This window comes from Zalophus californianus, chromosome 15 (assembly GCF_009762305.2).
Source record: "Zalophus californianus isolate mZalCal1 chromosome 15, mZalCal1.pri.v2, whole genome shotgun sequence".
In the NCBI taxonomy this organism is placed as follows: Eukaryota; Metazoa; Chordata; class Mammalia; order Carnivora; family Otariidae; genus Zalophus; species Zalophus californianus.
The window spans coordinates 80,406,828-80,430,332 of NC_045609.1; the positions used below are offsets into that span (position 1 = coordinate 80,406,828).

At 50.9% G+C, this 23,505-nt stretch overlaps 1 protein-coding gene across 4 annotated transcripts in view; it reads left to right on the forward strand.

Annotated features, from left to right (window-relative positions):
• The window catches only part of GPR26 (G protein-coupled receptor 26), an 81,016-nt gene that overhangs the window by 17,148 nt on the left and 40,363 nt on the right, over nucleotides 1–23,505 (forward strand). Inside the window, exons 3-4 of one of the 4 annotated variants that reach the window (XM_027596164.1) lie at nucleotides 770–952; nucleotides 6,968–7,058. The exons of 2 other annotated variants lie outside the window; for them this stretch is intronic. In XM_027596164.1, coding sequence (XP_027451965.1) covers nucleotides 770–935 — 166 coding nt within the window. In that variant the 3' untranslated portion in view covers nucleotides 936–952; nucleotides 6,968–7,058. Of the gene's footprint in view, nucleotides 1–769; nucleotides 953–6,967; nucleotides 13,177–23,505 lie in introns of those variants that run through there. One more of the 4 variants, XM_027596161.2, reaches the window with a different exon arrangement.

A 23,505-nucleotide genomic window follows, 5' to 3' on the forward strand; every position in this document is an offset into this window, starting at 1 on the left:
CGACTCATTGTTCTCTACCTCGCTCCCTGCATGGACATGACAGTCAAAACCACCGAGGCAGCAACTGCCAGACCCTGTGGAATTCAGAGACGAAAAAGGTCAAGACCCAGAACCAGCTCTGGCTCCGAAACGAATCCTGTTGAGCCCCACCTCTGTGCCTGGACCTGCGCCACCCTCCATGCTTACATCCCATCCTCATTTCGAGATGAGGATACTGAGGCTCAGACAGGTGCTAGCCTCACCCGATCCAGTCATTGACTCAGCCGTGGTCCCAGCTCAGGTCTGCCTGGAACCAAAGCCCGTGCGCGGAGTCCGCGCTGCACTGCTCTGCTTCTCCTCTGGGTACACGGGGACTCCCGCCTTCCTCCCAGAAGGAAGTAGGAAGGCACTCTGTGCCGTGACCCACTCAGAACCAGAAAGATGCAGTTTGGGGGATGACCGGGAGCCAGCTGTCCAGGTGTCGCTTAAACCGATCATTGAGCTGCCAGCTGGGAAGCTCATCTTTGCCCCCCCTCTGCAGTGACTGTCTATCCACATGGCCTGTTTTGCTGCTTGCACCCATTCCAGCCTTATAAATGGGGATGCGTGCAAGAGGGTGGGTCCGCGTCGGGACCACAGTGGTGAACGCTGGGAGCTGGCAGAACTGGAACACTGGAGAAGAGAAGGGGCTTCTGCGGTGAGCTCTGCCACCTTTTTGAGTCGATCAGGAAGATCTGGCTGGCTCAGAGGGGGTCCCCAACTATTCCCATCTGTCTGATAATTTTCTTAGGTGGGGGAAAGCATCATGCCTGGGTCAAGAACCATTCAGGTCTTCAGATAGGTTCTCAAGCTCCCCTTCTTGGAGAACACGAAGTCTTGATAACTGCACCTGTCACCTCTCATTGGACACCTGTAATGCACCGAGGGATTACCAGTACACACCTGATTGCACCTAGTACAGCTCTCCTGCAAGGTAAGTATTAGAATCCTTGTCTTACCAAGGGTCAGAGGTAAGATGAGTTACCTCAAGTCACAGGAGTAATAACTGGCAGAATTATGGGTTAAAGGTCAGTATCAAACCTGTTGGCAATAATTTAGCCTCGCAGCCATGCTGCATCTCCAAAGCCTAGGGACCAGGCAACTGGAAATATAGAGATGCCCAACTACAAGGTGGATGTCCATCCAACTTCCTATGCCCAAGCATCTCGGTATGAACCCCGACATAGCCCCAGACTCTTATGGGTAAAGGCAGGTAGAAGTGGTGGGTTTGCATGGGGCCACCTCTGACCACCTGGCTGATAGCAGCTTCGGTAGACCGGGAGTAGGGCCCAGAGGCCATCAGCTCTGGCAGCTGGACCTATCAGTAGACTTGGTTGGCACAGTGCGGACCGTGCAGCAAATAAATACCTTTCAGAAAGTTCACTGACTGTCCCAACCAAAGAGCCACTTAAACCTGCACCTTGGGGCATGGCAGATGACCGTGGAAAACATCTGGAAATCTCCACCTTCGCTCTTACGGGGAGTCACTACCTTCTATTACACACTCATACCGGCTCCCATGTCCTTGAAGCCCTGATGGGTCACATCTGACTTTATCCAAGTGTTTGAGCAGGGTCTGAAGGTCCGCAACAGATTCTCATCCAAAAGCTCTAATTAATTTTCTCTGAATTAAAATTCACATGTCTAGAAGCATTCCTAAGGCTATTATCTCTGCAGTGACATATGCTTCCGAATAATTACGGTTGTCCCAAATCACCAGAGTGCGGCTTTGAAGCATTAGTGGATCTGACAGCACCATTGTTGTGGCTTTTCAAAGTCATGGAATTATGTAGATGGCAGAGCGGTTTAATATGCAGGTGGTTGTCCAGTGTTAGTATTCTTTTAATAAAATGCCTTCCATTCTAATGTCTCATGAAAATGTAAAGTGTCAGCTTATTACTTACAGTTCTTCAAATACACAAGTTCTCCAGGAGTCTTGGGAAGACATCAGGCTGGCTTCCCAAAGAATGTTCTGTGGCCCACGTTGCCTTTGGTGTACAGCGCGTGTGTGTGTGTGTGTGTGTGTGTGTGTGTGTGTGTGTGTGTGTACAGGCATGCGTGTGCACGGCAGCGTGGGGAGGAGAGATGAAGGAGGTACTGAAGGTGTACAGAGAGGGCGCTAATTTACCGCTTTACATGCAAGAGTTGAAGGTAAAGGTCTTTGTACCCTGGAACCGGGTCGAGGAGCTGGGAGCGGCGTCCTGGCGCCAGGCAGGCACGTGGTCACTGGTGCCCACAGCCCAGGCTTCCAATCCTGGGTTTTCCAGGCTGTGTGGCCTTGGCACATCACCGTGCTGTGGTTCCTCCTCTGTACAGCAGGGGGGCCTCTATCAGGGGCTTGAGAGAACGTTTGTGAAGTGGCTGTCAAAGCCTTGAGCCCCAGGGGACCCAGAAGGGGAGCTGAGCCTACAGCTGTTGATCTTGCTGGTCCTGGCCTCAGCCCAGAATTTAGTTTCCTTGGAGATTCTCATTGTCGAGCAGAATGGAGACACGGGTCTCTCTGGAGGCTCAGAAAATGTCTTGGAGTTCTGGCAAAGGTACCCCCATCCTCCCTGCGGGGACCAGGACTGCCAGGCTGCCGGGTAGGGATGAGACATAGGGGTGAAGGGTGCGGGGTCAGGGGCTCCCGGGCCTCATCCGCCCTCTGTGGTGACAGCCAGCACAGGGACCAGCCAGTGACCTGGATCCGAGGGCTTCCTGCTGAGAGAGAGGAGCATGGCTCCCTGGAAGAATCCCCCTAACAAATACAGGGCAGAGGGGTGCGGAGTTGGAGCCAGGCACCTAGGACTGGCGGAGTGAGGTGCGGGGCGGGGGTCTGTAGGGACCTGCTGTGCGTCACCCGGAGTCAGAAGAATATCCATCTCTGGGCTCTGCTTCCGACGTGTGAACAGGCCCCAGTCCAGCGGCATCTCACACCTCCCCCCCATCCTGGCGGTGCTCGGAGACCCCCAGGGTACTCGCTGCGCACCCCTGAACCACGTGCTGCAGAAGCACCTGGAATGCTGGAAAAGCGGGCTCCTGGATCTCCTTCCCTCTCCCCAGTCTGCCCTGCGGACCCAGAGCGTGGGCTCTCCCTCTAGGGGCTTTGAGTGGGGAGCTGTGTCAGGGCGTCAGGGGCAGGAAGCATAAACGTCTTCCCCTGAATAGAGCCTGCTGGCAGAGGTTTCCCTGGTTCGTATCCCAGGCAGTAAATACACGGAGAGTCACTTTGGTGCTTGATGGAAGGTCAGGGATGGGGGGCAGCAAGCTCTGCTTCCTGGAAGTCAAAGAAGAGGTAGTGCCCAGTGCTTCTGCAAACCCTGAGCTCTACCTCGCTGCACACAGGGCTCTAGGAACGGGACGGGGACTTGGTGCCGTTTTGTGTTGTTATAGCCACAGACAACCGGCCCTGCCTAACGTCCCCCCGCGTCCCCAGAGGCTTCCTCACTGGGTATGTATTAGTTTCCCAGAGCTGTCAGAACAAGCTGCCACTAACTGAGTGGCTTCAGCAATAGAAGCGTATTGTCTCAGTTCCGGAGGCTCGAAGTCCAAGATCAAGGTGCTGGCAAGGTCGGCTCCTCCTGAGGCCAGGGATGAGGGAGAATTTGTTTCAGGGCCCTCCCCTGGCTTCTGGGGTCTGCTGTCAGTCTTTGGTGCTCCTTGGCTTGTAGGAGCATCCCCCAGTCTCTCTGCCTTACATCTCTGCATGGCCTTCTCTCTGTGCCTCTGTGGCCAAATTACCCCTTTTATAGGGACATCGGTCATGTTGGATTAGGGGCCCACCCAACTCCAGGCTGACCCCGTCCTTACTGATTATGTTTGCAACAGCCCCGCTTCCAAATAAGGTCACATTCTGAGGTCCTGGGGGTTAGGACTTCAACATAGGAATTTCGGGGAGACAGTTCAACCCACGGCAGGTGATATAACAAAGGGTTATAACATAATGTACCACATTATGAATTCCTAAGCCCAATAATCCCTAAACTCGGGGCTCTTGGGTCAGAGCCATCCGGGGCAGGAGAAGGGAGTTCAGTCATCCACCAAGTGCTTTTCCCTTTCCCTAAAGAGAGAAGAGACCCAGCACGGCAGGAATGTGTAGCATGCAGTGACCTTGCCCACATGGAGAATAAGACTGATCAGAACAATAATGCCCCTTTCCTGGAGGGGAGGGCACTCGGAGGGCCTGAGCAGAGCTAGACCTGATGTAAGATGGGCTGGAGGTCATCTGGAGGGGGCCACATGGTATCCCTGCCCAGATCTAGAATGAGAAAGAAGCAGTTGTGGCAATGTGGAAATCCCGGCCCCTGTGAAAAAATGGGGACCTGGAACTGGGAGAGCTAGGTGGACGCAAAGCCAGTCACAGCACGTGCACAGGGTGGGGCAGGGGTCCATGTGCTCAGAGGTGCAGGAAGTGGGTCTGCCCGCCACCACCTCTAAGCACGGAAGGGGATGGCGAGGAGGCAGCCCGGCCCTGCAGCTCCACCAGAGCAGCAGCCAGGCTGTGCGGATCCAGAGCATCTCTTTGCCTAGAGGCCCTGATGAAGGGCACACGCTGGCTTTTCAGAGCAGGAGTCACTGTGTGGACCGTGGCCAGGGGCAAGTGATAAAGTCCCGGGCAGGTGGAACCGTGGAGAAGGGGTTCTGGGGCTGGGGGAGATGTAGAACTCCTCTTGTCCTGTCTGCGGTGGAGGATCTGAGTCCCAGCACTCGGGCTGCAGTTGGTGGAACCAGGTTTCCAAGTAGGAGCCTCTGGCTCCCTGAGCCTGGATTTCCTGGTCTGTGAAATGGGAATAATCCCGCTCTACAGGATCATTGTAAGAGAAGAGACTGCGCACATCAAGTTCTTTGCCCAAAGGAGACACGCAACTAACTGGGCATTATTATTACCTGACCTGGCAGAGAATTGAGACTTCACATAAAATCTCTGAGAGGCAAACGAAATAAATTTTATCTCTTAATTTTCTAGCAGTGAAATTTTACATTGTCTCAAATCATTTTATTCTGCGAAATCTACAGAACCTGCAAATAATCATGTTGATCTTGCCGGGTGGTTTAATGATATTTGGCTCTTTTAATAAGTCCTCTCGGGAGAGCCAAGAACACTAAGACTGAATTTAGCGACATACAGGAGAGCAGACATTTTGGAAAAGCCATGTGGCATCACATAGCAACAATGTGTTGGCATTCAGCTATTTCATTGTTATTATTAGGTGTGAATTCTAAATTCAGGGTTTTTGTCCCCTTAAAGTCATCACTTCCCAAAATAGGTTTCTTAAAAGTGCAGCTTTCCCAAATGCTAACAGCTCCATTTCCCCATTCGGGCTAATGAGGGCATGAGCAGAAACGAGGCCACATTCTCCCCCAAGGTCAGAGAGCAAGGGTAGCCAGTGGTTCTGGAAACAGGAAGCCAAACAGGGGGGCTTCAGAATGGGTTCATTAAGGGTCTGTTCCAAAAAGGGGGACGCCTGGGCGGCTCAGTCGGTTAAGTGTCTGCCTTCGGCTCAGGTCATGATCCTGGGGTCCTGGGATCGAGCCCCGCTCAGCGGAGAGCCTGCTTCTCCCTCTGCCTGCCGTTCCCCTTGCTTGTGCTCTCTCTCTCTCTCTCTTTCTCTCTCTCTCTCTCTGGCAAATAAGTAAATAAAATCTTTTTTAGAAGGGGGGGTGGCATGGCAGTGGAGGCTTGAACCCTACCAGCTTTCTCTTCCTTCCCTTCCTGAGCTTGTCCTCACAGCCTCAGCCCAAAGAAAGCCAAGGAAAAAACTCCGGTTGGCGGCACAGAGTGACGGCCCAGGCTCAGTCTGTTTTGCGGCCTCACCCGGGTGGCCCACCGCACTGAGAACGCCGCTGCCTGCCATCGTGCAGACAGCCCGGGCCCCGGGGGAAGACAGGTGCCGGATCCCAGTTAGAGCGCAGGAGCCCGACCTTCCTCTCTCACTCCCTGCAGTGTGACGCTGGATGACCCCTTCTCCTATCTGGGCCTCAGGTTCCTCATCTGGCAGTGGGCAGGGAGAGGGTAACTTGCGATTTCCAAGCTGTGGCCTTTTTGACCTTATGTCCATGCTGGATAAGGTCCAAATATGGCCACCGGTGCTGGACACACCTGAGAAAGAGTAAGTGGCTTGATTTGGGGGGAATTCCATTTACACAGAGGAAGGCTTTCACTTCCTCACAGCCTGGCGTTACCGCCATTGAGTGGAGTTTTTCGATGGACACCGGGGGACTTTCAGAAAAATGCCCCTCTGAGACACGGGCTGTATCTCCCATGTATCATGAGGTCACTTGAGGGTCCCCTGACTGCTGCCGTGGCCAAGGGCCACCAGAATCGCAACCCTGGGAAGAGGCCTTTGTCACCTGTGGATTCTTCCTGATGCGGGATATACTTTGAGCTTTGCAAAATGGTTGCAAAATTATTCTCAGCCCTCCCTCCCAGGCAACCTTCTTAAAAGGGTGGCGCTGGATTTGAAGCAAAGAATCAGTCTCTTCTAGTTGTAGAGATAATCTTATTCAACCGCCTCCTTTTTCATATAAAACCGACAGGCCCAAGGAAGGGAAATGACTTGCCCAGGGTCACATAGCAGGACAGGAGCAGAGTTGGAGTCCCTGGCCAGGACACAATTAGCCACTAGCCTGTTTCTTAGGTAAGCCTGGGTTCCAGAGTCAGACAGACCTGGGTTCAAATCCTGCCTTTGTAGTTTGCTGGCCATGTGACCTTAGGCGAATTACTCAACCTCCTTGGACATGTATGGCCTCACACACAAAATGGAGGTAGTCCCATCTCCCGGGGTTCCCCGAAGTCACATGTGTAAAGTGCATGGTTACTGCAGGAGCTGAAATGAACTAAGGGCCTGGTGGATGTCCACCGTCCATCCCTGTTACTGCTGTAAGTTGTAGTCCGGGAGGCAGTCCCAGAGAAGCTGAGGCTTGGCCAGGAGGCTGTGCTCTCGGTAACAGGCTCCCCGTGTCTCCGCAGGCTGGTGGAGCTGTCCTCTTCGGTGCCCATTGGCTCCCACTGGGGGGTGCTGTCCAAGTGCTTGGCCTACAGCAAGGCCGCGTCTGACCCCTTCGTGTACTCCTTACTGCGACACCAGTACCGCAAAAGCTGCAAAGAGATTCTGAACAGGATCCTCCACAGGCGCTCCCTCCACTCCTCGGGCCTCACGGGCGACTCCCACAGCCAGAACATTCTGCCGGTCTCTGAGTGAAGGACGCCGCTCTTGCTGGAGACTGAGGAATGAGACAGTTGGTGAGAAGCGGGGAGGGAGGGCTTGGGGTCCTGGGTGGACACCCCCAGCTGCCACCCACCTGTCCGGCCAGCGATTCCGGTTCCCTGGCTCGCAGGGGCCCTGAAGCCTGCTTCCTGGTTCCTCAAGGGCAGAGGTTGGACTGTGCCTATTTTGCACCAAAGGATGACCATGGTTACTCGCTCTGGGCTTTTGTTTTGGAGAAGCTCCTTTGGGCTCCTGGACTCACCAGAGACTCCCCAGGAGTGACGCTGAGTCTGGTCTTGATCAAGGACAGGCAGTGCCGGTGGCAGGTGGGGAAGCATGGCATCCACCTGCTTCCTAACCACTAGGCGTTGGGCTCCATGCTGAAGAATAGTGGTGGTCTCCATGGGACATCAGTCATGCTGAAAGTGAGGTTGGCAGTGGCCATTCGGCCTTACGTCCAGGATGGCTACTCTCCTCCACGTGCTAGTGGTGGCTGCTTTAACCCAAATATTATCCAGCTGGGACTCACTGCATTGTGCTCAGCTGGGACTCGGGACCCTGAGCCCAAGGGGAAAATGTTTAACAACTAGCAGCTACCCCTTTGTTGCCGAGCGGTGGTCTTAGAGATGTTACATTGGATTAAACTCTGGTCCCCCATATCCCCGCAAAAGCTAACGTCTGTGTGTGTAGACAATCTTAGCATGAAAATGGTTTAAATAGGCAGGAAATACATGTGATAATGTTCTTGGACGTCTGACCTTGAACTCACCTTCTTCTGATTCACACGTCATAACTATTGGAGCCAAGGAGAGGTGGAAGGAAGGAGGCTGTCTGGTGCCCCCACCCCTAGGTGTGACCTGATTTTGCAGGAGGCTTTTCACCTTGTCTCACACATCTCGTCCGGCACATTCTGTGAGAGCCCCCCACAAGAACTGACCTGGGCAGGGTTTTAGCGTTGGTTCTAAGGCACTAGGTTCCAGGATCGCAGTGGCTCCACATCTAGTCTCCATGAGTCTATCAACAAGAAGTTGAGGCTATCCCAGGTGATCAAGAAAGTGCCCTGTGCCAGTGAAGGGAGAGTGACATTTTTATGGACAATGATAACTTCAATACCTATGCCAACCCATTAGCGGCCCCCATGTTGATTTATGGAAAGCCAAGGTGAGTGGGCTGAGCTTTCTGCCCATCCGTCTTTGTTTATCCTTTCGGATGACGTGTAAATGCTAAGAGCAGTTATTTCTTGGTCCTCTGTTCTGATGCCTCTCGGTAGAGAGGATGGGGAGCCACAGACTCCGAGCGCTCACTCTCTCTTTCCAGCTCTGTGTGTCCTAACTTTGGAAGTACAGGGGGAAGGACATGGTCCAGCAGGGACCGACTGGGAAGAGTCTGACACTTTTTACTGCCAGGGGTCCCCAGTATGGAAAGACAGAGAAGTGTCATCACATCTCCTTGAAAAGCTGTTGTCTGATTTACCTTAGCTCCCCATTTAGAAAACAGATAGCTGAGCCTGGCCTAGTCTTGCTTACTTTCAAGGTCTTCGTGGAGACCAGAACAGGGACAAATGTAGCTTCCCAGGCCTTGGCACCTGTCAGTTATAGTTGGAGGTGTGCTCACACCTGCCTGGAAGAGCCCGTGGGGCACGTTCCCCCACCCCACCCCCAGTTCCATGTTAGGAGACATCACGCTGGTAGCTTGAAATCAGCCATGATGGGAATATTTAGGCCAAGAAAATCAGCAAAGACTAAAACCAGGACTTTTGCTCCACCGAGAGCTGGTTGTTCAGCACCTAGCCGCGCACCACTGCCCGGACATGACGTTGTGTGTTCCCGAAAACTTGCTCTGATTCAGAGCGCATTCGTTTGAATCAAGTTTGAATCACAGCAGACATTCATTTTTGTAAACTTTCCTAGGGACAAGCAGCTGTTCACTCCCACCCTGCTTGTCCCAACACCAAAGGTACCGATGAGGTTCAAAATAAGTATGGAGCCAAGAAGATACACACAATTGAATCCGACAATCCCCCTTTTCACACAAATCTTCTCAAAATTGGGCGACAGAGGAGTAGTGACCTAGTAGATGATGCCAGTAGACAGTCAAGGTCAAGCAGCAAGATGTGTTTTCATCAATGTCGGGGAATGACTATGTCAAGTTCTCTTTCTGCTTGTTCTATGTAGGCAACCTATTATACTCCCAGATGCAACTAGATCTCTTTTACCTCTTCTTGCGCTAAAACAAAACAAAACAAAACAAAAGATCTGTCACCCACAACACCATGCATCTTAAAAAGATACATGTCATAATTTTTGCCAAGCCCATAGACTGCTAAAAAAAACCCACAATAAAACCAGTTGTATTGGCATCATGTAGACAAAAGTCCATATAAGTCAGCCGAGGGGGTGTTTTCACTATTGTTCAGACAGGCATTAAAAGCCAAGGAGAAGCAAGGAGAAAAACATGACATTAGTGGTCAGCACCAACCAACTCTGCTGTAATTACCTTTAGATGAATGTTGGTATTCATCTATACCCAGTCTATAAAATTTTCCCCTGGCTTCCTTGTTCCCAGGTGAATTATCTACCTCATTTGGTAATTTAATTTATCAAACGTAACATGGGTTTCTCAGGTAAAACACTCAGAAACAGCAAGATCAGCGGGCCTGGGAATACTTACTTGACTTCAGTCTTGCCTGAGGCTCGATGTGTAAGGGCCAAACTCTGGGGACAGCTGGATCAGGTGGGGAGGCATTTTAGGAAGCTTGGAACTGAAGCCTGGCCCGGGGGGGGGGGGGACGTCCAATTCCTGCCCCCCCCACAGGGCTCTGTTTCTAGCCCTACATGATCAGAAATGTAGATTTAATTTGTTTAATTTAAAATGTAGATTTAAACCCACCCTGGGTGGCTCTTTCAGTCACTTTGCAACTAGTCCATCTTTTTCTTGCACTTCTTCTAGAAGGAGAGGACGTTGGAGCCCTGGGACCCCCCTAAGGGACTGCCAGCTCAGGTGAGGGTCATGGCATCTGGGGTTTGTGTGTCTCATGGTCAGCTGACCTCCCAAAGCTGTGCCGCTAAAAGCCAGCCTGTTTTTACTTAGAAAGCGGCTGGGTCCTGAGGGAAGTTGACTTGAGCCACCGGATACCATCAGTCCATGCCTTCTGGGATTCAGCTCAGTCTCCTGTCACCCTGAGCAATAAACCTCTCTCCTCGTGTTTCTGAAATTAGTTTTCTTTTCATGGTGCCTTTCTCTCTGAGAGAAGACAGGACAGACCGAGCCCACGTGGGGGCAGGTAGAGAATGCCTGGGGTGTGGCCTGTGGCCGTGCATTTCTAGAATTTAACCCAAATGCAGGATAACCCAGACGGCTTATGGTTTTAATGAGGATATTTTATTAGGTGCCAGAAGTTCCTGGCATCGGCTCCTTTCCTTTGGAGCGTGAGCACCACGGGGAAGAGCGAGGTCCCAGATACGTTTACGGCTCCCGCTGCCTTCCTGGAAGGTCTAAAGCATCTGGAACAGCCTTCGGCTCTTGAACTTCATTATCCACAAGAATCACCAAGGGAGCTTGTTTAAAAATGCAGATTCCTGTACCCCATCCTTGGAGATTGGTCCAGGGAGGGCTGGGCAGGACCTGGGATTCTGCATTTTCAGACATTCGTGCCCAGGTGACTGCTGCAGGGGGCTTCCCAGCTCTTCCCCGAGAAAGGGGATCTTGGACACCTGGATTAACTCCATGGAAAGCTGGACCTTTCTAAATATCTCTGTTTCGTCCTGTATCTTTCCCCGGATCTCCAGATAGTTCAATCTCCAGCCTCATTTAAGGGCTGAGTCATTTCGCTCTCAGAGCAACATAGCGCTCACTCTGTGAAATTCTAAAAACCCGTCTTCAGAGACTCGGGTGGAAAAGCTGCCCCCCCTCCCCTCCAAAGGTATTTGCAAAGCAGCCTCATTCCATTCCGTGGGGCTCCCGGGTAGTAAGCGCGGGTGTCCGCAGGGTGTCGGCAGAGGATGGGGCCAGGACACTTTGTTAGAGAGCAGGAAGCTGGTGCTCAGAGGGTCCCACGGGGACACTTGCTTGGGTCTCAACCGCACCTCTGCCTAGGCAGCCTGGCTGTGGGCCGATGGCATCTGGCCCCTCTGCCGCTAACCACAGCTAGCCAGCGCCCTTCCCACCCAGCCTCCCTCCCCGGCAGCAGAGCCAGGCCGAGGCCGGGCCAGAGGGAGACAGTGCCGGATGCCAGCCCCTGGGTGTGGGTCTGTGTTCGGTTCCCCACGTCATCCAGCAAGGCTGACCCGGCCAGGTCCCCCCGGGATCAGCTCCTTGTCATGACCGTGATCCAGAGTCCTAACAGCTCGTGTGCACTGAGTGAAGCCTACAAGCCCGGACTGGGCTGAGGGTTTTCAGGTCGTGTTTCCATGGGTCCTCACCGTGACCCCAGGATGTAGGTACTATCATCTCCTTTTCAGACCTCTAGGAAGATCTGTAAGTCCTGGGGCGACAGTTAGAGACACGTGAGGGGCAACGCAAACCAGGGCCACGGTCTCCAGAAGGGTAGGCTCGTGCCAATGGGGAGTCCCCAGCGGCACCCAACTCGAGGCAGCTGGAGGCACAGCGGGTGTCTTTCCATCGGCAGCAGAGAACCCCTGGCTCCCAGCTTCTGTGCTAACACCCCCTCGCACCAGCCGGGCCCTGGGGCCCCTGCCTCGCTCGGCCGCCGCTTGCTTGGAAAGGACTTCTCTTCTTCTAGGGGAGTTCGGGGGGAGAGGGGGAGACTGAGCAGCCACTTCTGTACCCGGGATTATGGTTCCCAGGCCCTTTTCACCCCCAGGAAATCTATCTGACCAGATGTCTTGGTGTCTAAGGGCTCGCTGTCAACCTGAATTTTCCTGAAACTCTGGGCCAATAGCCCTCACGACATCAGAACAACACAGCGGTGTCCTGGCACCAAAGTCAACCTCTTCATGTCCTGAAGCCGGAAGGGTTTCCGTGGAAGACCCTGGTGTTGGCTTAGGACCCCAGGCTGAGCTGGCCAGGAGGAGAGGTTGGGTGGAGGTGGCCTCCCTGGTTTGCTTTTAGGTGTTCAGAGGGGAAACTTGGCTGGGAGCCGTGTGGCTTGTAAGCCTCTCCACGTCCCCAGCGGGCTCCCACATTCTCTCAAGACCGACTGGCCTTTCAGCCCCAGAAGAGCTAGTCCAGCCCTTGACCAGCATGGCCCGGGGGAAGGAAGAGAAGCAGAAACCTCAGGCTTGCTGTTGCCTCTCCAGTTCAGATGGAGCCATGACGTCAAAGGCCTCCTCGTGCCTCCTTCCACAAATACAGGGCACGAAATTGCTCATCTTTCCGGGGAATCTGTATCGGGACAGGGAAGTGGCTGGGACACGTGGTTTCGGGCAGCCTGACCTAGACATCACGGCCGACGCGGCGGTCTGCGGGGGGCGCAGGGGTTGGGGGGGTCCAGGAAAGCAGAATCCTGGAGCTGTTCAGGGAGTGCCATGTGGCAACTGCAGGCTCCAGCCCAGAACTGCAGAAATACGTGCCTGTCACTCCTCAGATGTTTCCTGAGCACCTTGTGTGTGCCCGGCCCTGCACTGTGTCAGCCTCTGGGGGAGACAGGAAATTACAGTGTAAGCGGGGCTGCCCCGGGTGGGGTGAGCATGCCGCTGGGGGCTGCAGAGGGAGGGCTGAAGCACTTGGCCAGTGGGGAAGGAGGGTTCTGGAAGGCTTTTTAGAGGCAATGACATTGGCCCAGAACACGTAGTAGGAAAGAACATAGGACGAGACACAGAGGAGAGGTGAATGTGCCGGGTAAGGAGTCTCATGGGCTCAGAGCTTAGTGCATGTTCAGGATTGGGGTCAAGTGAGCCCAGAGGAGAGAAAGCGGCTCCTGAGGGAGTGAACGTGATCTGTGGTCCGTGGGAGATGATCCAAGTCTTGAAGTTAGGAGTACCAAAATGAGATCTCTTGGAGAAAACGCGGGGTGGGGGGTGGGGGAATCTACATGCATTTAGCTATCAAAAAAGAAAAGGAAGAGAAGAACGAAAGAAGGAAGCAAGAGGGAAGGAAGGAAGGAAGGAAGGGAGGGAGGGAGGGAGGGAAGGAGGACCAAAATGCATTGCATTTATTTTGAGGGGCATCTACATTTAACTGTGAGCAGGAGGAAGGCATAATTCATTCCTCAGAAACCAACCACACTTGGCCAGGGCACCTCCCTGACAATGTACACGAGTGGGCACAAAGGTGTATCTTCAGTAGTGACTGTACATATGCAGTATGACTACAGGGTCCTAAGGGGCACTACCATGTACCACCAGGGCCACCAGGAACAATCATATTTGCAAAGGCTTCCTGTGCCATGTGGCCCTTCAGCCCCCCCCCCCATTCACACCCACACTGTCATCAGGCTTTGTACAATGAGCTCACACGCAGCGTCCTATAAAGATGTCTGTGGCATTTCAAGGTCAAACATTATGAATCTACTCAATCTTAGCAGTGCTGTAGTTTATCACGTATACCCATCTTTAAGGATTTTTTAAAATAATTTGGATTGTCCACTCAAATGACTGTGTGCACCTTTGGGAATGCTTGTGCTCTTAGGAAGACTGAGTTGTGACATTTCCTGAGTCCTTTCTCCCTCGGGCCCGTGACTCTATAGTCAGGATTTTATTTCTCCCCTGGTGCAGAAGAGCTGTTGCTCATATTCAGGAGAACCTCAAGTCCATGTTTCTGATAGTTTCAAAGAACCCAGGATCTGTATTTGGACACGGAAGCTCACTCTGATCATCACCATCAAGGCCCTGGCCTCAGTCTCACCCTATCCTGTCCAGAGGGATTGTGTCTGGGAGAGCATCAGATGCCATCATGATGGCATGCCATTGATCCCTTCATCTAAGCCGGTCCATTTCCTGATGACCAGAGCCAAGCGATGGATGGCTCATGCTTGGCTAAAACACCAAACACCCAGTCCCTAAAGGCTCAGCCTGCCATTGCCTTGCCTTCAAGTCATTTAATACCAAGTCCCTGCTTGAATTAATTGTAACCAAACCCCATGCTCTAAAAACCTTTAAATGCCAAGTTCCCCTGAAAACTGAAATCATTCCAAACCTCAGCAATCCTGTTTTACAACAAGCATGTAAATATAACCTCTTCTGGAATATTTAAGGGACATTTAATGAGGACGGTGTCTCGCCAAGCCCATCAGGGTTTCCCCAGGGGAAAGCCGGTTGATTGCAGGTCACAAACAGCGTTGGCATTCCGGTGACACATCATAAAGGAGCCTTGCCTTCCCCTCATTACCCCACGGAGCGTCTTTCTAAATATTGGAATAGGCCTGTCTTTACATTTGTAGGCTCATTTGGGAGAAGAGATTGAAACCCTTGCCATTTGGACATGCATTACCCATTTTGGTGAGACAGCTCCGAGGAGGACATAAATCTATCCCTCTGTCGTGTCCTGTGGAGGTCAACCTCCCTGTTCATCCTCCCGAATGGAGCATGCCCGTCTCCCACACAGAGGTTTACCCTGCTCAGTGCCCAGTGGGAGAACCATCACCTCCCTTAAGTGAGAGGAGACTAGTTAGATTTTACCCTTGGAACTCTTAGAAGCTCCACATAATGAGAGCACCAAAGTCAAATTCTCGGCTTACCGTGAGTTTTCATAGATTTCATTATTTTTTGGTGTCTGTGCAAAGTGGGGTGGGGGTCTCACACTGCCCATAGCTTGGGGCATCCAGAGAACAGGCCGGTAGATGACAAAAGGGAGCCCACATTAAAGAAACCTAAGGTATGTGCCACCTCATTTAGCATTCCACGTGGAAGTGTAGTTTATATTTGGATACTTGAAAAATACTTTGGGAAACCAGGATTTAGAAAAATAAAAGAGATTTCATTCCCAGAGACAAAGCGATCTGGCTCCTGTACAATGTTCTATCCCTAACGTCAGACCCATAGGAAAATGGATATGTTTATGTTGGAGCAAATGTGCCCATGAACACGTGCACCGTGATTCTGTGTGCCCATGAGTATATGTGTATGGGTCAATGTTCAAAAACTCAAACAGCTGCATACTGAGTATAAAAAAAAAAAAGAAGCAAAATTTTAGCAGTCTCTAATGTTTGTTAACATTGTAGCTTTAACTTTATTTTCTCCTAATCTATTAACCATAAATATAGCTCCATTAAACACACACACACACACACACACACACACACACACACACACACACACACATTAGAAGCCCTCCCAATGTGACAATATTACCTTTCATGTAACACACTTGCCAACACTGTTTTTCTGTTGCAACGGGACTCAAGATTTTTGAATCCAAGGCCAATGTTGCCTGCTCTGTTTACAATGGCTTGTGTTTTGTGAAAACATATCAAATGTTGTAATATATTTTTATGATAGAATCGATAGTTAATACGGGGGGGGTATATATTGTGATTCTGTCCAATAAAGCCTCCTGTTATAAAATCTTGTCCACACTTTGATGACCACACTTTGATGACCTGGTGTGAACACATTTTTATCATGTACGGGTTAATTGTCAGAAATGCTGGCTTTACATAACTTCACGGTGGGACGTAAGTGTATACTTCTTTTCTCTCCAATCTTCCTCTATCGGATTCTATTTTCTCTCCCATCTCCACTCCGCAGATGCCCCGGCCCTCACACAGCCTTCTGAGGGGTAGGTCTTCATCTTTTGGGGCCATCTCCTGACTCACCCAAGCCCACAGCAGCCACCCCCTCCCAAACACACTTGCCCAGGGACTGACTGCCTGTCCCTGGGAGACGCATCCCCCACCCCTCCCAGACACCATGCAACTTGGCCACTTTGGGCCCGGTTCCTTAGACTTTGCTAGATGACTAATTGCCGACAGTAACCAGGTATTGTGCAGTGTTAGGCATCTCCAACACCTCCTCAAGGACCCACAGTCCCTGCCCCGATCTCACTGGGCCCACAGATGCCTCCAGAATGGCCACCACGCAGGAGGCATCCCTGCCCTAGGTGAGCTTGGGGTGTGCCCCACAGATATCCTCTCAGGGTGGGGTCCAGACCACTGCTCAGATCGGGCCTCTTTGGGCCCTGCGGGGCCGAGCTGAGCACCCAGCTGCCTCGAGGAGGGCTGGGGTGGCCTCAGGGGAGTGGCATGTAGGTCCCAGCCCAGGCCCCAAGGGAACAAGGAAGAAAGAGGAGGGAACTGGAATGTCCTGGCAATGGGATGTCCCAGCCAACGAGAGGCTCATCACTACAAGGGGACATCTCTGGGGTTGGCTGCAGGAGGAAAGACCCTTATCTTGCCTAAGGGTATGAAGACTTTCAGGTTCCTGAGAACCTCTGAGAACCTATGTGTTCCAGATGCTGTGCTAAATCCTTCCAGAGCATCACCTTCTTCAATTCCCTAATACTCCTATGGGGTTGGTTTTATTTCTTATAACCATTTTCCAGTTGAGGAATTGTGATTGTTAATTTCATTGGTCAACTTGACTGGATCATGGGCTGCCCAGGTATTTGGCTGAACCTTATTTCTGGGTGTGTCTGTGAGGGTGTTTCCAGACGAAATTAGCACTTGAATCAGTGGGGTTCAGTAAAACAATATATCCTCCCAGTGAGGGTGGGCCCCACTCAGTTCCTCCAGGTCCTGACTAGAACTAAAAGGAGGAGGAAGGATCTGCCCCTTCTGCCCAAACTGTTTGATCCAGGATATTGATCTGCTCTTGCCTTTGGCTACCCTGCTTCTTGGGGACTTGGACCTGGAGTGAATTACATTGATGGCTCTCCTGGGTTTCCAGCCTGCAGGGGGCGGATGAGAGGACTTCTCACCCTCCAAAATTGCATGAGCCAATTCCTAGAATAAATTTATATGTGTGTGCATGTGTGTCTGTATCTGCATCCCGTTAGTTCTGTTTCTCTAGAGAACCCTGACTGACACAGAAACCTACAGGGTTGGAAAGGCTCCTGGAAGGTCCCACGGCTGCCGTGTGGGGAACCACCTCCAGCCCCATCAGCCTCTTACTTCTGCAGGGGCCCTACAGTCAGGCTGGTGGGCTCCCAAGCAAGCATTATGCTTCAGTATCAATATCCATGCTATTATTTACTATTTCCCTCTTTGTTGACTTCCAGCAAGAGTTAAAGATGAATATGAACAAGTTCTGTCCCAAGCCTCTAACTTACTTGGTTTGATCTCATTCAAGTCTCTTCCCTCTCTCGGCTCCAGATTTCTCATCTTCAAAAATAAAGTTGTGGTGTAAATCAGGCATATAAATCAATGGAGAAGAATAGAGAGTCCGGAAATAGACCCAACATGTACATGGTCCATTGATTCTGACAAAGTTGCTAAAGCAGTTCAGTAGGAGAAAGGATCATCTTTGTAGCCAGATATTACTGGAGTGTCTGGATATTCACATGCAGAAAGAAATAATAAACCTGACTCATCCCTCAGCCCGTGCACTGAGCTTGACTTGAGATGCATCATACACCCAAATGTTGTAAAGACTAAAACCATGCAGCTTCCAGAAGAAAACATAGGAGAAGAGCCTTGCAACTTTGGGGTAGGCCAATATGTCTTTGATACAAAAAGCATGACTGCAGAAAGTCAATGAATTAGATCTTATCATAGTAAAAATAGCAGTAAGAAAGTGAAAAGACAAGCTACAGAATTGGGGAGAATATTTGCAATATATGTGTCTGGCAAAAGAATCGTACCCAGAATATATAGGAAGACAATCCAATAACAAGGGGCAAAAGTTTCAGATAGACGCTTCCAAAGAAGAGCCAACAAGCATAGAGAAAGGTGCTCGACATCATGAGCCACTGGGAAAGTGCAAATTAGAACCACGTGAGACCCCACTACCCAGGGAATGACTGAAATTAAAGCTTAGCAATAGTGAGTGTTGGGAGGACTGGAACAACAGGCCAGTCCCATCCATTGCTGGCAGGAATGCACCATGACATGACCACTTTGGAAAGCAGTCTGGCAATTTCCTATAAAGGTAAACTTACACTTACGACAGGATCCAGCAATTCCACTCCTCAGATTTCCCAGGAGAAATGAAAACACGTGTCTGAAGAAAGACCTGTGAACATGTGTCTATAGAAACTTCATTCATCACCCCCAAACTGGAAACAACTCGAACATCCATCAACACATGAGTAAAAAATTGTGGTATATTCTCTGGGATTCCATTGATATGAAATGGTCAAAAAAAAAAAAAAAGACAAAACTAGTCTACGGTGACTGGGTGAGCTGGGTTTGGGGTAGCGGCGTCTACAAAGAGGCATGAAGGCACATTTGGGCGTGATGGAAATGCTGCGTATTTAGTTGTACTGATGGCTACATAAGTGTTTACATTTGTCAGAACTCACCCAACTGCCACGCTTCGGGTGGATGCGTTTTACCACAGTGTGAATATACTTAACACAGCTGAACTGTGTACACTTAAAAATGGTTAAATCATGGGGTGCCCCAGGGGGGTGCCGTCGGTTGAGCGTCCGACTCTTGATTTCAACTCAGGTCTTGATCTCAGGGTTGTGAGATTGGGCCCCGTGTTGGGCTCCACACTGGGTATGAAGCCAGCATAGGATTCTCTCTCTCCCTCTCTCTCTCAAAGAATTGGTTAAATGGTAAAGTTGATGTATTTTTTGCCACAATTTTATAACAATGAACACACAGAAAAAAATGGGTGCATCTTATTAGGTACAGATTTAAGCTGAATAAAGTTAATTCAACAACCAGTAAAGCTCTAAATCTCCAAAGCTTCCCTCCAGCTCCTGGAAATCCTTTTTTTTTTTTTTTTTTAAGATTTTATTTATTTATTTATTTATTTGAGAGAGAGAAAGCATGAATAGGGGGAAGGGCGGAGGAGGGAGAGGGAGAAGCAGACTCCCGGCTGAGCAGGGAGCCCGATGTGGGACTCGATCCCAGGACCCTGGGATCATGACCTGAGCTGAAGGCAGATGCTTAACCGACTCAGCCACCCAGGTGCCCCCAACTCCTAGATATCTTGATCAATACACAATATGTCTGCTTTTACCATTATCAAAAATTCTTCACTTCTGCACACTGCCCGAAATTCTCCTAATCAGAGGAAATTCATCCCTACTAAGTCTTCGTTTAAAGGAGGGGTCTTTAATCTTTGCTGTGCCACGGATTTATTGGCAGTCTGTAAACTCTATGGACCCCTCTTACAAATAACATTTTTTTTGTAAAGAATGAAGTAAAAAAAAAAAAAGAATGAAGTAAAATACAGAAGATTTCAAAGTAAATGAATTATATTAAAATGTAGTTTCCAAAATATTTTTAAAACATGTTTGCAACATAGTAATGTATGTGCTTTGTTATTAATATATTGAATGTTAAGTTCTAGTGACAGTCTAGGAATTACTATCACTTTAAAAGATGAGCCTCGACAATATTTCAAGTATCTGCAACAACTGTAAAGTGATATGAAGCTCCTGTGATTTCCATTGGTGGCAAAGTCACAGGCAGGTGAACATAGCCCTATCCGCATTTATAATTGAAGGTGCTGCTGAATTTCAGCTGGAAGTTAGTGAAAAGGAAGATGCAATTTTTTTTTTAAGATTTATTTATTTTGGGGGAGGAGAAGGGCAGAGGAAGAGGGAGAGAGAGAATCTCAAGCAGACTCCCCGATGAGTGTGGAGGCCAGCAGAGGGCTCGATCGCACAATCCTGAGATCATGACCTGAGCTGAAATAAAAAAGTCAGACACTTAACCGACTGAGCCACCCAGGCGCCCTGAAGATGCTATTTTCTATCCAACTTCATAAACTGACTTCTGTCTGGTGGAACCCAGTTTAAGAATCCCCAGCTTAGCATGTGATTTCGTCATTTACCCCTGGTGTAAAGTTTTGCATCAGACCTCTTTCAGTTAACCCTGAGATTCTTCCAGACAGGGAAGAGGTGCTTGCCAGGAGAAGCAGGTGGAAGTGGCAGAACCGTCCTTTGGCTCTAGGCTGGTGGTTTCCAAACCTGAGTGCATCACAATTGCCTGCACTGATCACTGCAAACACGACCACTGGGACCAATCCCAAACCTGCACCATCAGAATCTGCTCAGGGCCTGGCATCGACACCGGCAATGAGCAACCCAGATGGCTCCGGTGTGTGGCCACTTTGGGGCCCATGGCGCTGAGCTGTTCCCAGCAGTGTCTTAGGAAGAGTTTGGTTCGGGTCCTCTGACCCTCGCACGGGGCTGTAGCTGTGGGTAGAGAGCAAGGAGAATGTCACTCTTGGGGAGGAAGAACGGACCAGAAATAGGTGTTGGTTCAAGAAAAATCGAAGCCTAGGGGCGCCTGGGTGGCTCAGTCGTTAAGCGTCTGCCTTCGGCTCAGGTCATGATCCCAGGGTCCTGGGATCGAGCCCCGCATTGGGCTCCCTGCTCCGCGGGAAGCCTGCTTCTCCCTCTCCCACTCCCCCTGCTTGTGTTCCCTCTCTCACTGTGTCTCTCTCTGTCAAATAAATAAAATCTTTAAAAAAAAAAAAAGGAAAAAGAAAAATCAAAGCCTTGAGCTACCCTTTTTATTTTGTTGGCTAAATCTAAACTTCAGGAGGATGCTTAGGGGCGTTCATTACATCCACCATTATTTTATTCTCTGATTCTCTCCATGAGATTTAAAGGAACAGGTTGCAGCTTACTCATGTCTGTATCCCAGGTGCTCAGCACAGAGCCAGGTACACAGCTGGTACTAAATAAATGCCTCTGTAATTGAATTTCCATTATTAGCAACACTGTGTGAGGGGCACCCTCTCCTTCTGCCCCTCCCCTCTGCTCTCTCTCTCTCTCTAAAATAAAGAAACAAGCAAGCAAGCAAATAAATAAGCCTAAGGATCCAGGGTCACCATCCCCTGGACACACACTAATTGTCATTGGAGCAGCGTGGAGATCCCCTTTGACATTTTCCCCTGTTTATCTCATTTTTTAAAAAATCAGCTGCCCAGTGCAGAAGTCTGCTCCTGGTCTTATTAGGTGCCTCCTCCTAATTGCAGGTTTGTGAGCCAGCTCAAGGCAGAGCCTCCCATGGAAATTAAACCCAAAGAGAATGAGAACAAGGGAAGTGCGTGGGAGTTGGGTAAGCAAGAGCAGCAGATGGGTTCGAAATTGAAGGACATGCGGAAATGAAGCCCGACTCAGACATAATGGTAATCAAAGCAAGGCGTGGAGCGGAGCATCTCTGGACAAGCCTCCAGCTCTTTGTTTCCTGACCTTACCTGGTATTGACTCTGACGTTCCCCCCCCCCCCCCCGACTCTTGCCGGCACTGGGCTGACCTCCTCTCTCCTCTCGGTCAGGGAAGGGTCCTGGCACCTGCTCTCAGGGCTGCAGGTCCCTGAACACCAGTCAGGGACGGTTGGCTTGCCCATTCCCTCCCTGTCTCTCCCACCAGCTGCACCCAGTGTAATCTGACCAGCAGCAGACCTAAGCAGGGCACCGGAGGGCCCCTAACCACTGGGCTGTTACAGAGCAGGTGTAGATTGTTTTTTTAACCCGGAATCTTGCTTAGCTTCTCCTCCAGCACGCATGAGAGAAAAAATCATGGGTTTCAGAATCAGAATGACCTGGAACAGAATCCAAGCATCGCTATCTATGTGACCTTAAACTGTGAGAGCCACCACCAGTAAAATGGTGGTTGTGGTACCTCAAGCATTAGGAGGATGGGGTGAGCTCCCCCTGGAAGGTGCTGGAACACGGTGGGTGCTCCACTTACATTAGTGTCCTGCTTAGTCTCCGATGTCTGAGAAACCCAGCGCGTTTTCTGGAGTGAAGGGCAGACTCTTTGGGGTCTCTGAAATTTCTAGCCTTCCAGGGCAGTCTCTCTGGAAGAGACAGTGAGGGTCAGTGAGAGGAGTTTGAGTCTCCTGTGACCTTGGCCGTGGCCCCCATCCCCCATCTTTGGGTCTCCCTGGGGGGCCGCTAAGGATTTGGAGACTCTGGCCCAGGCTTGCCCAGGTCAGCCCATGAGGCTGTTGTGAGTCCTGGGTAGTTGAGGCATGGGAACAAGCTCTAGAAACTGGTAAACCGGAAGGCTCATTCTGACCCAAATCAGTAGCTTAGGGGCAGGGGCAGCTCTGGAAACCCAGAGGAAAAGAGTTGCAAGGACTTCTGTCAGAGACACCGTGTGGGCTGGGCGCAGGACATTAGCACGGCTGCTGCAACGCCGAGTGGTGGCTTCGGAGCCCAGGGGGACGTGTGGCTCCGGGGAGTCTCCTCACCTGGCAGTGCTCCCGCCATCAGAGCCGAAGGGGAGCCCATATGCCCCCGGAAGGACAGCATGTCGCCAGGCTGCAAATCGTTCTTGCGGGGCTCCAGCACAGACCAGCTGAATCCCCAGAAGGAATCTGGGCTCCAAGCTGGCCCTTCTAATCCTGCCCCATCTGCAACCTGGAGCATCAACTGAGCATCTCACGACCCCTCCCACTGTACGCAGGACACAGACTGTGTCCTCTTAAAGGCCTAAAGTCCCCCTGAGTTCTGAGTGCTGCCCTCCCCAAACTCGCTCTGTCCCTCTCCTCACTAGGAGATAAATGCGTCCATGCGTCCCAGCTCCCTATGGCTGGGAACTGATCAGAAGCACCGCGAACACATTTACTGTGCCTCTCGACTGCCCCTGGTTATTATTTTGCTCTTTGATTACAAACACAGGAGCACCCATGCTTACTGCAAGTGTTCTCTGGGGCAGAGGCAGCCAATTATGCCATTACAGAAATCAGGGGAATCCAACTTCACTTGCCCAAATAAAGTGGAAGCATTTGTATTGCTCGTAAGGAAATCAGACATGAACAAAAGTGACTGACTTGTGATCAGGGAGACACTGGCTCAGCAGCCGGTGGAGGGAAATTCTGCTCATCGAGATCAGGAACACGGGATGGGATTGATGGGTCTGCTGGCGATATGTTGAGTCCGAGGTGCTGGGGGTGCCCCCAGCGGGGACGTCCAGGGCACAGCTGGTGAGATGACTTTGAAGGAGAGAGGGTTCTTGGTTGGAGATGAGAATTGGAAATCATCTGATCCAGGTGGTGGTTGAAACTGTATGAATGAAGGGATCACTCCTCAACTGTGTGCTCAGTGAGAGAGACCCCGGTCTTCAAGAGAAGCCCCAGGTGGAGCCACGGAAGCCAGGAGAGAGGAGGAGGGGGCTGGCACGGAGACCAAGTCAGGAGAAGTTTCGAGAAAGACACAAATGCGGCAGAAAGGATTAGAAACACCAGGCTATCTCAGTAACCTTGGCCAGAGGAGCGAGGGGTCTGCGCAAACGGGGCCAGTGTGGTTTGGGGAGCAGGCTGGAGGTGAAAGGC